General features: G+C 56.5%; 1 protein-coding gene across 2 annotated transcripts; it reads right to left on the reverse strand.

The window, feature by feature from the left end:
* Positions 1 to 345: 345 nt before the first annotated feature.
* Positions 346 to 3,483, reverse strand: LOC139684416 (zinc finger protein 660-like). Of its 2 annotated transcripts, XM_071580352.1 has the most exons (4): positions 3,408 to 3,483; positions 2,288 to 2,406; positions 1,916 to 1,989; positions 346 to 1,727 (listed from the first exon to the last, which is right to left on the reverse strand). In XM_071580352.1, exons 3-4 carry the CDS (start codon positions 1,959 to 1,961, stop codon positions 694 to 696), a joined length of 1,080 nt encoding a protein of 359 aa, XP_071436453.1. In that variant the 5' UTR covers positions 1,962 to 1,989; positions 2,288 to 2,406; positions 3,408 to 3,483; the 3' UTR covers positions 346 to 693. The 2 variants fall into 2 exon arrangements, with proteins under 2 accessions (XP_071436453.1, XP_071436452.1); XM_071580351.1 differs by having other exon boundaries at positions 346 to 1,989.
* Positions 3,484 to 15,060: the final 11,577 nt, after the last annotated feature.

A 15,060-nucleotide genomic window follows, 5' to 3' on the forward strand; every position in this document is an offset into this window, starting at 1 on the left:
GCTGAGCCATGATCATCCCCCCTGCATTAGGGGTGCTGAGAGAACTTTACACCAATCAGAGATAAAAGGTATTTATGACTAAAGCCACTCAAGCTCCACCCAAACATAAAGAAATAGTATAGGAGTTGGGGATGGGGGCAAAGTTGGGGAAGACTCCACTGGAACTGCTGGGATCAGCTGAAGGGCTGAGCCCATCTTCTCCCCCCACAGGGACACCTTGGGTGAGAATTATACTCCACACACATGACCTGTTGCTTTTAGGACTAGGCCTTGTGCTTCCTTCATATATATCAGTAGACTGCTTTAAAAGATATTATTGCACCCAGACACTGTCATTGACTACAAACTTTTTAATGTCACAATTTTATTAAATAATTATTAATTATGTATAAAAACTGTTATTCCATGAGCTGTTAGAGTGGGTCCTTTAAGTTGCCAGCAGTGGAAAACACTTTGGCAGGGCCTGGCTGAGGAGTCTCCACACTGATGGCTGAGCACCCCCTGACAAAGGCAGTGGAATCACCCTCCAACCTTCTCAATCTGTTGGTGAAGGGCCTCATTATGAGACACTGACAGAGTGTGGGACACCAGGAGGGTCTCGAATTTCCTGGAGGCACCAAAAGGCAATAACTAAACTCCCCCTTTCAGGTGACAGCCCAGAATGTAGGTCAGCAGGTCTGTGCCCCAAGTGGGTCACTGCGAATCATCCGATGTGGGTGCTCCGATGGGTGATGGAGTCGGAGCAGAGGACAAAGCTCTTCCCGCAGGTGGGGCACTCGTTGGGCTTCCCTCACTGGTGGGTTCCTGTTGGTGTGTGGTCAAAGCAGAGCTGCTGAAGCAGCTCCTCCCACCCTTGGGACGCTTGTGGGGCTGTGCCACAGAGTGGCTGTTCGTGTGGCGGATCCAGTAGGCGCGGTCCCTGAAGCGCTTCCCACATTCCAGGCACTTGTAAGGCCGTTCCCCAGTGTGGGTGAGCCAGTGGCGGATCAGGCAGGTGCTGTTGCTGTAGCTCTTCCCACATTGCAGGCACTTGAAGGGCCGTTCCCCACTGTGCATCTTTAGGTGGCGAATCAGGTTGGAGTTGTTACTGAAGCTCTGCCTGCATTCCAAGCACTCGTAGGACCGTTCCCCAGGGTAGGGCCCCCTGTGGGTCTTCTGGTGGCGGATCAGGTGGGTGCGGAGGATGAAGCTCTTCCCGCATTCCAAGCACTTGTAGGCACGTTCCCCCGTGTGGATCTTCTGGTGGCAGATCAGGCTGGAGCTCTGGCTGAAGCTCTTCTCACATTCCAGGCACTTGTAGGGCCGTTCACCAGTGTGGATCTTCTGGTGGCGGCTCAGGTTGGACCTCTGGCTGAAGCTCTTCCCGCAGTCCAAGCACTCGTAGGGCTTCTCCCCGGTGTGCACCCGGGTGTGAATGCGGAGGTAGGCACTGTTGCTGAAGCTTTTCCCACATTTCAGGCACGTATAGGGCTTCTCCCTGGCATGAAGCTGCTGGTGGACAACCATGTCAGACCTCTGGCTGAAGTTCTGGCCACCTTCCTGGAACAGGCTCGATCTCTCCTCCTCACACCACCCTGTGCTGGGATTGGAGTCCCTCCTTGTGTGGGATCTCCGTGGCTCTTCCTCCCCAGTGACCTCCTGTGCCCTGGAGCCGTTCAAAACAGCCTCTGCCTTGAGGTTCTGCCAGGGGGATTTGTCCTCCATGCTCTCCGTGCTCAGCTCGGGGCCTGGGGCAGGAAGGAACAAGGACAGGCAGGGCATTTGCCTCTGGCCAACAGGGAAGGCCAAGGACATCTCCCCAAACCCGGCCCCGGCAGGACGGCGTCGGCAGCGGGGTTGTCCTGCAGCCAGGCCCATGCTGGGCTGGAAGATGCAGCACAAGGGAGGGGCAAAGGGGCATTGACTTCCTCCTCACCTGCCTGGGTGTCCTGGCGCATCTTCCTCACAGCCTCCTCCTCCATCTGGCCAAGGCTTTGGGAAGGAGAAATCCTGGTTTGGGGGGAAAAAAGAGTGTGTGAGTGCATTGGCTTGGGGGTTCCCCCTGGTGTTGGTTTAAATGTAAACTGGCAGGAGAAACAAACTCAACACAAAAGAGATTATAAGTCAGAGCTACAATTTAATAAAAATATTACAATAAATGCAATGACACAAAGAGAAATTGGTTTTACCCCACAAACTCCAGAAGTATAACCCAGCCCCTGGGGCACAAACACAATGGGGTTTGTTGGTCCCTGTGCTGACCCCACGTGGTTCCCCCAACTCCAAAGCAAAAGGAAGGGAAAAAAACCTGTTGGTGCAGATGATGATTGCAATCTGGTGAAGAGTGTTGGTCACAGACTGGTTGAAAGGGGGTGGTCTCCTCCTGTCAAGGTTCTGGTTGTCCTCCTCCAGGTGATTCCCTCAGGTCTGTCAAATCCCAAGATTATACACCCTCAGGTTCAGGTGGGAGCACCCAGTACCTCCCCCAGGGTGGGAAGTTCCACAACGGGTGATCTGACTCTGGGAGTTAGGGGGTACTTTGGAATCACCGATGGCCCATGAGCAGACATGACCCCTCAGGTGGGTGGGAAGGTGCCAAGGACTCCCTGGAGGGGAGTTATCACAGCTCTTATCTCACAGGCTTGTTTCACACCCAGCTCCCAGCCTGAGCAGTCGGGTGTGCCCAGGGCAGCTGCTGCAAATGGTTCACTGTTAACAGTTCTTGGGAAATGAATAAAGGGTGGAGAATACACAGCTTAGGTCACACCCACACAGTGATAAATTGGTTCCATCTGCCGGACTAGGACACCCCTGCCCAAGGCGATCTGTAGAAGTCACTGGGCATCTTGTGTCCAAAACCATCTCTGAATCCTCAGGATTCAGCCGTAAAAAACCCCAGAAGTTCCCTCTCAATGCTCTCACCACTTTGGGCTTCTAAGAATCCCCTTTATCCAGGCTGATGGGGGTCGCAGAAACCTCGAGGGTCTCCCCTCTCCAGTCTCCCCCCTTTTCCAGGCTGTCCGGAGTCTCCTCTCTCTCCACCTCCCCGGGGTCCCCCCCACGTGTTCCCCTCCGGGCTGCGGGGTTCCCCCCGCTCCGCTATCGCCCCTCTCCGCTCTGCCCACCCCGGGGGTCCCATCCACCCCCGGCTGTCCTGGGGGTCCCCAACCCTCTGTGTCCCCCCCGCCGCTCCCGGGCTGGCGATGGAGCCGCCGGTGCCCGACCCAGGAACACCGACCCGCCCCGGGGGGGACCCGCATCCCCCGCCCCCCGCAGCTCTACCGGGACCCCCAAAAACATCTCCCGGGGACCCCTCGGAATCTCCCCAAGGAACATTTTCAGCTGAGCTTTGGAGTCCTGAAAAACACAAACATTCTCCCCCCAAATCCTCACAGAAAACAACCAAGCAAACAAAGCAAATCACCGACCGAGAGATCCGGAACGCGCTCCCCTTCCCGGTCTCCTGCGGGGGCGTGGAGGGCGATCCTTTGCTGTTCCTGTTCCTGCCCCGCCTTTATCCCTTCCATCCTCCGCCCCTCCTGCCTCTCCGTGTCCGCTCTCTCAGGTCAGCGGGGGCGGGACACGGTGGGAGGGGGCTGGGAGAGGGGGATGAGTGGAGGGGGCCCAGCGGGAGCGGGACCCCCCAGGGGTCCCTCCGTGTCCCCATGGCTTGATCCCTGCAAGGGCCGACCCTCGGAGCGAGGGGGAAGCGCAGGGATGGGAGAGCCGTGCGAGCCTGGCCCGGGGGTCCCGGAGAGGGGGGACCCCGAGAGGCCGGAGAGGGGGAGCTGGGAGAGGAAGGGCCTCCCGGCCCGGTCGGGGCCGCGCTGGTGGCTCGAAATGGCCGAGCGGCTGCACAAAGAGCCGCCCCCGTGTGAGGGGCCCGAGCCGCTCCCTGTCCTTGTGCCCCGGGGCAGCCTCGGGGGCCAGCCAGACTTGGGGGCGTTTTGTTCCCTCGGACACAGCCGGGCCTTGGCCAGGGATGTGCCCCTGGGGAATGTTGGGTGTCCCCAGGAGGTGTTTTCGGGGGTCCCGGTGGGGCTGCGGGGGGCGGGGGATGCGGGTCCCCCCCGGGGGGGGGTCGGTGTTCCCGGGTCGGGCACCGCCGGCTCCATCGCCAGCCCGGGAGCGGCGGGGGGGACGCAGCGGGTAGGGGACCCCCGGGAGGGCTGGGGAGGGTGTGGATCCCGGGACCTACCGAGAGTGGGGAGTGGAGAGGGGTGATCCCACATCTGGGGGACCCCCGGCAGCCTGGAGGGGGGGGGGCACAGAGCGGGAAGAGCCCCAGGACCCCCGGGAGCCCGAAACGGGGAGCCTGGAGAAGGAGGAGCCTGGATAAAGAGAACCCCGAGACCCCCGAAGAACAGAGTGGAGAACCTGGAGGGGGAATGTTGGGGAACCTGGCACCCTGAAGCAGAGTGAGGGGACGAGGGACCCCTGGGACCACAAACCCTTGACATCCCAAAGCAGGACCCCCAGCAGCCTGGACAGGGGAGAACCCCAGAGTGCAGAGACCAGAATGGTCTCTGGGAGTTGCAACTCCTGGCAGGGCTTTTATTGGCTGAATCATCACATTCTGGAATATGTTTTGGCTCAATCTTGACCTTTTGCAGTTTTGGGGGAGGGGGTTCAGCTTAATATTTCTGTGGGTTTCTTTGCCTGAATCTTGGTGGTTTACATTTTTCTGGGCTGAATCTTGGTGTTTTGTATGATTTTACAGACACAAGATGCTTGGTGACTTGTAGAGATGGACTTGGACAGGAGGAACCCCCAAGCCAGTGTGTTCACACCTTTTTTTCCCCCAAACCAGGATTTCTCCTTCTCAAAGCTTCTCCAGATGGAGAAGGAGGCTGTGAGGAAGATGATGCCGCAGGACCCCCAGGCAGATGAGGAGGAAGTCAGTGCCCCTTTTCCACTCTGTTGTCCTACTCATGGGTATTGGAGATACTGACAGTTGGGATTGGGATGTGCTGATGGAATTTGCAGCTGCTGGTGTTGTCTGGGTCTCCTGGCTCTGTGTCAGAGTCTGGTGCTCCTTGGTGGCTGATTGTTGTTGTTGCTGCTGCTGAGCTGCTCAGTTCTGAGCACCTCACTGTGCTGTGCCTGGCAATGTTGGACCATGGCCATGTGCCCAGGCTGGCAAGGGCCAGGGAATTGCTGCTGTCCTGGGCAGGCTGAAGTCCATGCGAACTTGAGTTGAAGGGCCTGTGAGCTGTGGATGAGTCCAGGATGGAGCAGAGACCCCCCTGCAGCCAAGGGATGAGCCCACGGCAGAGAAGGTTTGGTGGCAGGACTTGTAACCCTGTGGGGGATCCACACTGGAGCAGCCTGTTCCTGAGGGACTGACACCATGGATGGACTCCCACTGGAAAAGTGCTTGGAGGGTTGTTTCATATGGAAAGGGAACCCCACGCAGGAGCAGGGGAAGGACTCCTGTCCCTGAGGGTGTAACAGCAGCACAAACATGGGATGAACTGATCATAATTCCCATTCCCATCTCCCAGTGCTGCTGCAGGGGAGGAGGGAGGGAATCAGGGATAAAGTGAAGCTTGGTGGTGTTTCAGGATTTCTTTTATTTCTCATTCTTCTACTCTGATTCGATTAGTCATAAGTTCAGTTAATTTCCCCAAGTGGTGTCTGTCGTGCCCATGACAGCAATCAGTGAGTGACTCTCCCTGCCCTTATCCCGACCCAAGAGCCTTTCCTTCTGTGTTCTGTGCCTTGCCTGAGTGAGGAGGGCACTGAGGGAGTGGCTTTGGTGGCATCTGGCACCAGACAGGGCCAGCCCAGCACATCTGCCTCGGCTGGGAGCTCTTAAACACGAAGGTTAAGGCAAACAACTGTTTCTGCAGCTGGTTTCTGTACCCCTTTCTCTTGGCAAGGAAACACTGAGAACAAAATCACAAAGTTGCTGGAGAACAGCCAAGTGTTCAACTGTGGCCACTGATAACTAATTCCTGTCCTGGTTAACGATGGGGAGTGATGGAGCAGCTTTGGTGGCACCTGGCATCCAGGCAGGGCCAACCCATCACAAATGCATTGATTTTATTTGCCCCCGAAAGGGAAAAAGGCCCCAAAATCCCATTTGACTGAGCAGAAGAAGGGACAGATTTCTGGCTGAAAACTCCAACCATCAGTTTTCCAACTTTGGGAAGAGCAAAGCAAACCAAACTGAGGTGAGACCCCCCAGCAGCACTTCTCTGCCATCCTCATCTGAAGCCCTCGCTGGGGTGCAGCAGCAGCATTGTCACTGTGTGTGTCCCACAAGGACTTTGCACATGGCAGCACCTACTTGAGTGCACGTACACAGGGTTATGTATTTATATAGGGTTAGTGTACAAATATGTACTGTTAGAGAAACAGGGTAAGTTCTGGGATGGTTCTAGGAAGAAGGAAACCCAGAGTCCCAGTCCAGGCAGCCACACCTCAGCTTCCACTTCATCTGCCCTTCCTGCAGGTTCCTCTCCTGGAAACCTGACACTCAGGTGATCCCAGAGCAGGCACTGAGTGACCCTGAGAATAAATGCCAGGCAGACGAGCAGCTGCAGAAGGACATCCCCGTGCTGTGAGAAGAGCTGTGAGTGCCCACCACAGAGAAGGTCCTTCCTCCATCACCTCTGTGCCAGGTGAGCTCAGCAGAGATACTGCTGCTCATTTGAGCAGATCCCACTCCTGAGTTTCTCATCAGCCAGGTGCACACCCTGTGCATTGCCAAGGATGGGGACCCTGCAAGGAGCAGCAGAGACAGAGCTGGCACAGGACAGGTTGTCCCCCCCGTCCCCTCCATCAAATGAGGACACAAGCACTGCCCACGAGGGACAGTCCCAGCAACTTCGTTTCCCCAGGCCTACCCTGTCCCCATCATGCCCTGCCCTGTCCCTCCCAGGCCCTGCCCTGTGCCTTCAGACCCTGCCCTGTCCCTTCAGACCCTGCCCTGTCCCCCCAGGCCCTGCCCTCTCCCCTCAGACCCTGCTCTGTCCCCAGGAGTCTGGAGGAGCTGAAGCTGCTCTGTGCCCCCACTGCAGCCACTCGCCCCATCTCCTCAGCCTGTGCCAGTCACTGGCAGTGCCCCTGAGGAGGAAGAGGAGGTGCTGGGAGGGAGAGCAGAGCAGGCAGTGGGAGCTGCCCCGGCCCCTTGGGGTGACCCGTGCCTGGGGCTGCTTCCCTGCACAGCCCTGGGGCTGCACCCCCGGCCCTGCGAGCACCGACCCCGGGGGCTGCGGGGCTGTACCTGACCCAGGAACCCCCCCAGCCCTCCCCTGTGCCACCCCACACCCCCCACAGCCCCTCACGCACCATCTTCTCATCCTTGAGCATGACCAGGGGTGCCCCGAGCTCAAAGCACCAATCTGGCCCTGCTCCCATCTCCCCTCAGCCCCCAGAGGCAGTACCAGAGCCCACAGTACCCAACCAAGTCCCAGGGACAGGCTGGCAGCAGCAGTGGAGCCACAGGGGTAACTGGAATCTCTCCACAGCTCATTCCTGGAGAGGAAAGGGGAGAAGGCCCGAGGATTCCCCTCCACAGGGAGCAGGGACCCCGCTCTGTGCAGAGGGGCCAGGCTGGGGCAGCTGCTCCTCCCTGACCTGGCAGCACAGCCAAGGCCAGCCCCAAAGGCAGGGCCAGCAGCAGGAGCAGAGGCAGCAGCTGGGTGAGCACTGAGTGGGATCTGAAGCACTTGCTGGAGCAGGAAAGAGCTGCTGGACATGAGGACAGGGCTGTCCTGAGCAGGCCCAGCCCTCACATCCCCCACCCAACGCCGACTGCCGGGGGAGTGCAGGAGGGACCCCCAGCCCGAGTGCCCCACACTCAGCTGGCAGTGAGAGAGCTAAGGGACATGGCCAGGGACACCAGCAGGGACACAGGGGAGGGCACAGCCTGTGCCAGGAGAGCTGCCCAGGGCTGGGGGCAGCCAGGGGGGTCAGCACTGGCCATTGATGGGGCCGAGCAGAGCATGAGGCCTCTTCCAGATACCTGGAGCAGCCTCGCACTTGCCAGTCCTGTCCTTGTGGGGTGACACTGTGCCCTCCCTGTAGGCCACAGGGGTGGCCCTGCACTCACCTAGAAATCTTCTGAGGGTCCTTTTAGCTGTGTATCCCTGTAACAGGGAGAGTTAGGAAGGATGCCGGAAGTGAGACTAAACGCTGTCAAGAGTTCAGCAAAACAGTATCTTTATTACCAGTATTGGCCAAGTAACCAGGAATGAGAGAGAGAGGAGAGAAAACAAGCCCTGCATGTAACACCCTCACTCACCCAGGGGTTACTCACAAGGTTGTCTTACTGACCCAGAACGCTCAGACTCCCCAAGGCAGAGACTGCAATCTCTGGGCATTGACTGGCTTGGCAGGAGTCCCTGCCACAAGGCAACGTTGTCCTTCATGTGAAGCAAACCAGCACCAGAGCATGAGCCATCTTGCCCTTTCTTCAGTCTGCCAGTGGCATCTGCCTGGGCAGGTGTGGCCAGGACTGCCCAGCCTGGCCCTCTTGTTATGTAAGTGGTACTTCTGCACACGTGTGTGGGTGTCAAAGGCTGACCTGGCAAAATGTCAGAGCCCCACCAACCCCAAGGGCAAGGGAGGGAAAATATGCTAAAACTTGAAACAGAAAACTGGGTTATATATTTGTACAGAAGAGGGAAAATTAGAAGGTAAAACTACAATATAACACATATATACAAAGGTAAAAGACACAGTAACTCCCCAGTCCCCATCAATACAAATCACAAACCACTCCAGACCCACAAAGTGCCCCAAAAGACACCACCCAAGAGAGCTCAACCTCCCAAGGGACAGACCAAGCAGAGAGAAAACTAAGAATAAACATTTACTTTCCCGTAGCAAGTGGTGCTGTTGGGGCCTAACCCAGCAGAGCAGCAGCAGCAGCAGCAGCGTCCTGTCTTCACTCTGTCCTAGTTCAGCGAGCTGGGGCCAGTTTATCACTGTGTTGGTGTAACCAAAGGTGTGTATTCTAAACCCTCTATGCCATCTCTCATGAACTGTTAACAATGGCCCATTGGCAGCAGCTGCCCTGGGCACACCTCACCCCTCAGGCTGGGAGCTGGCTGGGAAAGAAGCCTGTGAGATAAGAACTGGGATAACTCCCCTCCAGGGAGTCCTTGGCACCTTCCCACCCACCTGAGGGCTCAGCTCTGCTCATGGGCCATCAATGATTCCAAAATACCCCCTGACTCACAGAGTCAGATCACCCCTTGAGGCACTCCTTGCCCCGGGGAAGGGACTGGGTGCTCCCACTTGAACCAGAGGGTGTCTTGGGGTCTTGGGGTCTGGGGACTTCTGGGACCATTTCAATAGATCCAGAAGAGGAGCAGAAACTCAACAGGAGGAGACCACCACTCTTGACCAGACTGTGACCATCATCTGCACCAACAGGTTTTTTCCCTTTTATTTTGGACTCAGAGGAACAACGTGGGGCTCAGCACAGGGGCCAAGAAACCTCATTGTATTTGTGCCCCAGGGAGCTGTGTTATACTTCTGGGGTTTGTGGGTTAAAACAAATTTCTCTTTTTATCATTGCATTTATTGTAATATTTTTATTAAATTGTAACTCTGACTTATAATCTCTTTTGTGTTGGGTTCATTTCTCCTGCTGGTTTACCTTTAAACCAGCACACTTATATTTATTTGATTTTTAAACTTGTCTTTTTCTGCTTTCCTTTATTGTTATTTTTTCCTTTTTATCTTTTAATCTTTCTCCCTCCCTTCTCTTTCCCTCCCCTCTCTTTTCACCTTCCCTCTCTCTGTCTTTTCTGCCTCCTCCTCCCCCTGATGCATGTTCAGCTCAGGACAAACCCTGCCCTGCCCTGTTTCCCAAGGTGCCTCTTGCCCCTCCAGCTCAGGGGCTGCAGAGCCCCAGCCAGGCTGTGCTGGCTCCATGGGATGTGGCAAACACCAGGGCTCGGCTGCCTGCAGGTCTCCTCAGCCCTGCCCTTGGCACAGGCGCCCCAGAGGATTCACCTGCAGGGGCCGTGAACAGCAGCCCTGGGCTCTGAGGCTTCTCTGCTATGATGGAGAAAGAAACCCAGGAGACAAATCCTTCAGGCCAAAAGGAAGCATTGAACACCTGCAGTGATCCGGAGGAACAATCCAAATGGGGCAATGCTGGGAAAACCAACACTCTGGATGAGGGCAGGGGGTGGAAAGAGCATCTCACTCCAGGGGAGCACCAGTGGGATGGGAATGGAGCCTTTGGGTGGGTGTGGAGCAGCCCAGGAACACCTACACTGAATTCCAAGCTGTGGCCATATCTGGAGGCTGAAGATCCATCTCCAGTCCTCAAACACACATTGGTGTCTGAAGAACCCCCGTCAGCTCTCCCACCTTTCGGAGCACCAAGAGGGTCCCTGTCCTGGGTGGGACTCGGCATGGACTGAGGATCAAGCAGAGAAGGGCAAAGCAGAGGGGAGAGGACCCAGCCTACTCTTTTCTGCCCCAGGGTGCAACAAAGCAAGTCAGACTGGAAAACATCCCACACTGTGTGTGTTCTCCTCCCTCTGAGTGTGTTTCTGGGGCCCCTCAGCTTCAGCCTGGTTGTGGCACTGACTGGTGAGTCCCAGCCAGGCACCCTGTGGGGAGGATCTGGGCCAGGCACCTCCATTCTGGGGAGATGGGAGGATCCCAGGATTTTCCTGCCATCGAGGGGTGCTCCCCAAGAAAAGTTCCCTTTGGGGATGACTCCTTTTTTTTCCCTCACTGTGGTCACTCCTCACTCAGTCACACCATTCCCTTTTCCAAAAGCATCATTCCCAATTGCCCTCTTTCAGTTTCTAGAAAAAAACCCCAATAAATAAATCCCAATTTCCTGCCATTTTAGGGCTGCCCACATGTCTCGCTCATCTTTCTCTGTTTCAATTGTTGGAGATCCCATTTCCCTCAGCTGGAATTCTCTGGGGTGTGCCCAAAAAGCCAGCCTGGTTTCCAAGGAAAATGCTATTACTTTTCTGAGGCTGAGGGCAACTGGACCACGAGTCAGGAAAGGTGCAAGGCCATGGGAGCTTCACTGGCCATCAGAAGCACCAGGGGTGAACTGGTGAGAACTAGGCCTGAGTCTCTGTGCCAGCAGCAGGGTGGGAGATGTGGGGAAGTGGAGTATAAACCCAGCTCCAAACCTGCCTGGCCCCAAAGTGCTCCCAGTGCTGGAGCCAACACATTGGGAAAAGCCCCATCTCTGGGTGGGGTATGGACACACGTGGGGAAGGCAAGATTGGCCAAACCCTGGTATTTCTTTGCTTTCCAGGCCTTCATTCTATGCTATAAAGGTGAAGGGCACTTCTGGTTCAGGCTGAAAAAGAGGGATAAGGGCTGGTGGTGAATCAGTGGCACAGCCTTCAAAACCAGATGGGTCCCTCTGTCTGTGCTGGGGCTCGGGGTCAGCGCTGGGGGCAGGGCTCCCTCTGGGTGTGGCTGGAAAGGGCCTGGGGGGCTGCTCCCACCTGGAAGGGATTTCATGGAGTCTGGGATGACCCATACCGGGATGGGGACCTTCTCCTGCCCCGTGTCCAGGCAGGTCCTGACTTCCCATGGGATGTTGGGATGGGCCGAGGTTGCTGCCCACCAACCCCCCATTAGAGAATTGGAGACCCTCAGCCAAACACTGCCCCTTCTCTCCTAGAGGGGAAGTCCCAGATTTTCTTGATGTTTTGGGGTAGTTTTATCAAAGTCCAAAGATGGGTCAGCGCATTCAATCCATCACTGAAGTGTGCAGTCAGCACAGGCACCCTGGAGTCTCATGCCAGTCCTCAGACTAAAGGAATGTCCACAAGGAAAGTAACATATTCACCAAGTCTTCTGATTTGTGGACATTTCTAACCCAATTTTCAGGCTTTCAGAAGTTAATCCAGCATTTACAGGGAACATGCATATAAACATTGCTATGATCCTCAGCTCTATAAATCTCTTCTAAACTACTGTAATAAAATTATGCCTAGACATACTCATAAAATCACTTTGCATCATTGGAATCTTTGTAAATTAAATTGATATCACTGAAAACTACATCTGTGTGAAGAGAACAGTTCCCACACCCATACAAATCACATAATATAACTTTGGAAAACTACATAAGAAAATCTTAATGGAAAGTCCCAAATTTGACAGACATGTCTGACAGAAAAGGAAAACAAAAAAGCCCCAAGTAACTGAAAATACTACTCTCTGCAGTTGCCAAACCCCATCCTCGGGGCTGGCCTCCTTTGTGCTGTTTTTTGTTTCTTCCACACTAGCTTGATAATACCCTGCTAACTACAGGGGACAGGGCTGGGCCAGTGAGTTCCCTGAGCCTGCTGAACAGTCTTTGGAAAGGGCTGCACTCAATGCTGGAGCATCACTGCAGGCTCAGCCTGCAGATCCACATGCTCAGGGTGCTGGTGCTGTCACAAGCCCACGAGGAGTTGGCTCAAAGTGCCTCAAACACCTTTCGGACGGTCTCCAGTTCCTTCTGCTTGCTCTCGTTCGCCGCCTGCAGTTCCTTCATCTGCCGCTCCAGCTCCTCCTGCTCAGCCAACAGCTTCTGGCGCGCTTCTCTGTGGGGTGGACATTGTGGTAGTTTTGGCTTTAGTCAGCATAGGTCCCCGAACACCATTCCCAACCCCCGAGTCCAGCAGGTCCCGGTGCCTCCAGCACTCCTTGTGCAGATGGTCTCAGCTGTGCCAGGGAGGATCCCTCACTCCAGGAAGCTTTTTCACTTGAACTTTGTATAGGATGGTGTGTCTGTTACGTGCAGTAGTCGAACTAATGGGAAGGACAGAATTAGGTTTCTATAATTAAATATGAGGAACCATTTCTACTCTTGCTGTGTCTTCTCAGTAAAGCAAACTCCTTTAAAGGCTTTTATTGCTGTCACAGCTCTATCGACCCCACTGCCCAAGGCACAGACTTCGCTGCTTCCCCAGCTTGGGGGCTCATCCTCAGCCCCAAACTGGTCCTGACCCGCCTGGGAAGTGGATTTGCAAATCTTGAAATCCTCCGCAGAGACAGAACAGGGAACAGACCTGACCTGGGAAGCCCTAAACCCCCCGTTCCGCCCCAAATTCCCTTCCAGCAATTCCCACGCTGCTGCAATCCCTGCCCGGGCTGGCGGCGCTGCCGCTGCTCGGCCGGGGAGGTCACGGGACAAAAACTTGACGAAAAGTTTCTTTATTCCATCGGGGCGGTTTCCCGGCGTTTCTTGGCGGCAGCGGGACATGCGGGACCCGTGCGGTGCGGGAGGACCCGGATGGGAATTGCTAGACAGACCCGGCTGGGAACAACCCCCCGATGCCCCTCCTCCGATGCCCGAGAGCTGAGCGGACCCAGCTGGGAACAACTCCTCGATGCCCCCCGCGATGTACCCTCCCGGTGCCCGAGGGCTGGGAACAACCCCCCGATGCCTCCCCCCCGATGCCCGAGGGCTGAACGGACCCGGCTGGGAACACCCCGCTCGTCGCCGCCGCTGGAGCCGCTTCCCGGCTCCGGCTGCCGCCGCTCGGCCCCGTCGGGTCCCGCGGGGCGGCTCTTTGATTGTTCTTTATTCTCCTGATTTTCTTTATTTTATTCCCTTCACGCCTCCCACCCCTCTTGGCGCAGCCCTTCTGGGGACACCCCACAGTGCCCGTCCCTCGGGGCGGCTCTTCAGTAACACGGAGGGGCGTGGACTCGTCCGTGAAGCTTTTTGTTCTCTTTATTTTACTCTATTCCCGCGCCTCCAGTCCCTCGGGGCAGCTCTTCCAGGCGCGGGCCACGCAGACCCCCCGGTGCGGCTCTTTGATTGCATCTTCCTCTGTTCTCTGTATTTCGTTCCATTCCCACCCTCCCGTTCGGCTCATTCAATGCCACGGCCCAGCGGGGACCCCTCGGGGCGGCTCCCCCAGGGCGCTTTCTCCTTCCCGAGAGGATTCCCCGCCCGGGTCCCTCCTCCCGCCCCAGCGGTGCCGCTGCCGGAGCCGAGCCGGACCCTTCCCAGTGCTCCCAGTCTGCCCAGTCATCCCGGAGCGCCCCAGGGAGGGCTTCGGGTGGGCACGGCACGGGAGAGTTGCTGGGGTGTCTCACCTCAGTTCTCTTTGGTTTGTTCTTCCCAAGCTGGGCACAAACGACTTTTGGGGTTTTCTGCCACAAATCTGTCCCCTCCTCCGTTCGGCCAAAGGGATTTGGGGCTGTTTTCCCGTTTGGGGGCAAATAAAACCAGTACCTTGAGTCCTGGCAGGAGCAGCAGCCCTGCAGCCTGTGGAGCCCGTGCTGGCTTGTGCCTGGCAGAGAAGCGAAGCAGGTCAGGGACTAATGAATCGGTGGTTAATTAGCCCAATAAATTGCTCCTAGTTAGAAGGCAAGAGAAAGGAGGGCCCCAGGGCTTCTGCTGAACTGGTGCTGTGCAGCCGGGCATGAGCTCCACAACACTGTATTCGTGTCTATTTTTAAATAGATCTGGCATTTCATTCATTGATTCTCGACATTTTTTGCCTCTTTTAAAGATATTTTATTCTCTTAGAAATCAGTATCGACATCTTGGTCTTTTATTTTCACTATTTTTGGGGATGAGAAGGGGCTTTCCCTCTCAGTCTCTCGTGCTGCAGCTCCTTGTCCCTTGCCCCGGTTTTCTTCCCTCTGCAGACAAACCCCAGCCCGACCCCTCGGTGCCCTCCCCGGGGCGTCAGGGCGAGTCCCCCCCGCACTGTGGGGCTGTGGCAGCGCAGGGAGCTCGGGCCCCGCTGCCAGTTCTGCCCAGCCCGGGCCAGGGCGGGGTCAGCGGGGCTTTGGCTCCTTGTGACCTCCTCCGTGTCACACCCCCGTGTCCCCACCCCGTGTCCATGTCACAGCCCCGTGTCCCCACCCCAGGTCCGTGTCCCCACTCTGTGCCCCCCGGCCCTGCCGGGACATGGAGGACCAGGACGGCTCCATGGGCTGAGCCCGACGGGACAGGCGGGGGCTGCGGGGAGTCCCCCGTGCCCCCGAGGTGCAGGGACTGGGGGGTCGTGTCAGCTGGGCCCCCAGACTGGTGGGGAAGAGGAACTCGAGGGGGATGGGGATGGGGTTTTGCCACCCCTCATGTCCCCTAGAGCTGCTCATGGTGGGCAAACTGAGGCACAGACTGAG

Source organism: Pithys albifrons, chromosome Z (assembly GCF_047495875.1).
Source record: "Pithys albifrons albifrons isolate INPA30051 chromosome Z, PitAlb_v1, whole genome shotgun sequence".
NCBI lineage: Eukaryota > Metazoa > Chordata > Aves > Passeriformes > Thamnophilidae > Pithys > Pithys albifrons.

Coding starts and splice junctions, on each gene's coding strand:
- LOC139684416 (XM_071580351.1), bottom strand. CDS start 1,857: ATGGGCCTGGCTGCAGGACAACCCCGCTGCCGACGCCGTCCTGCCGGG.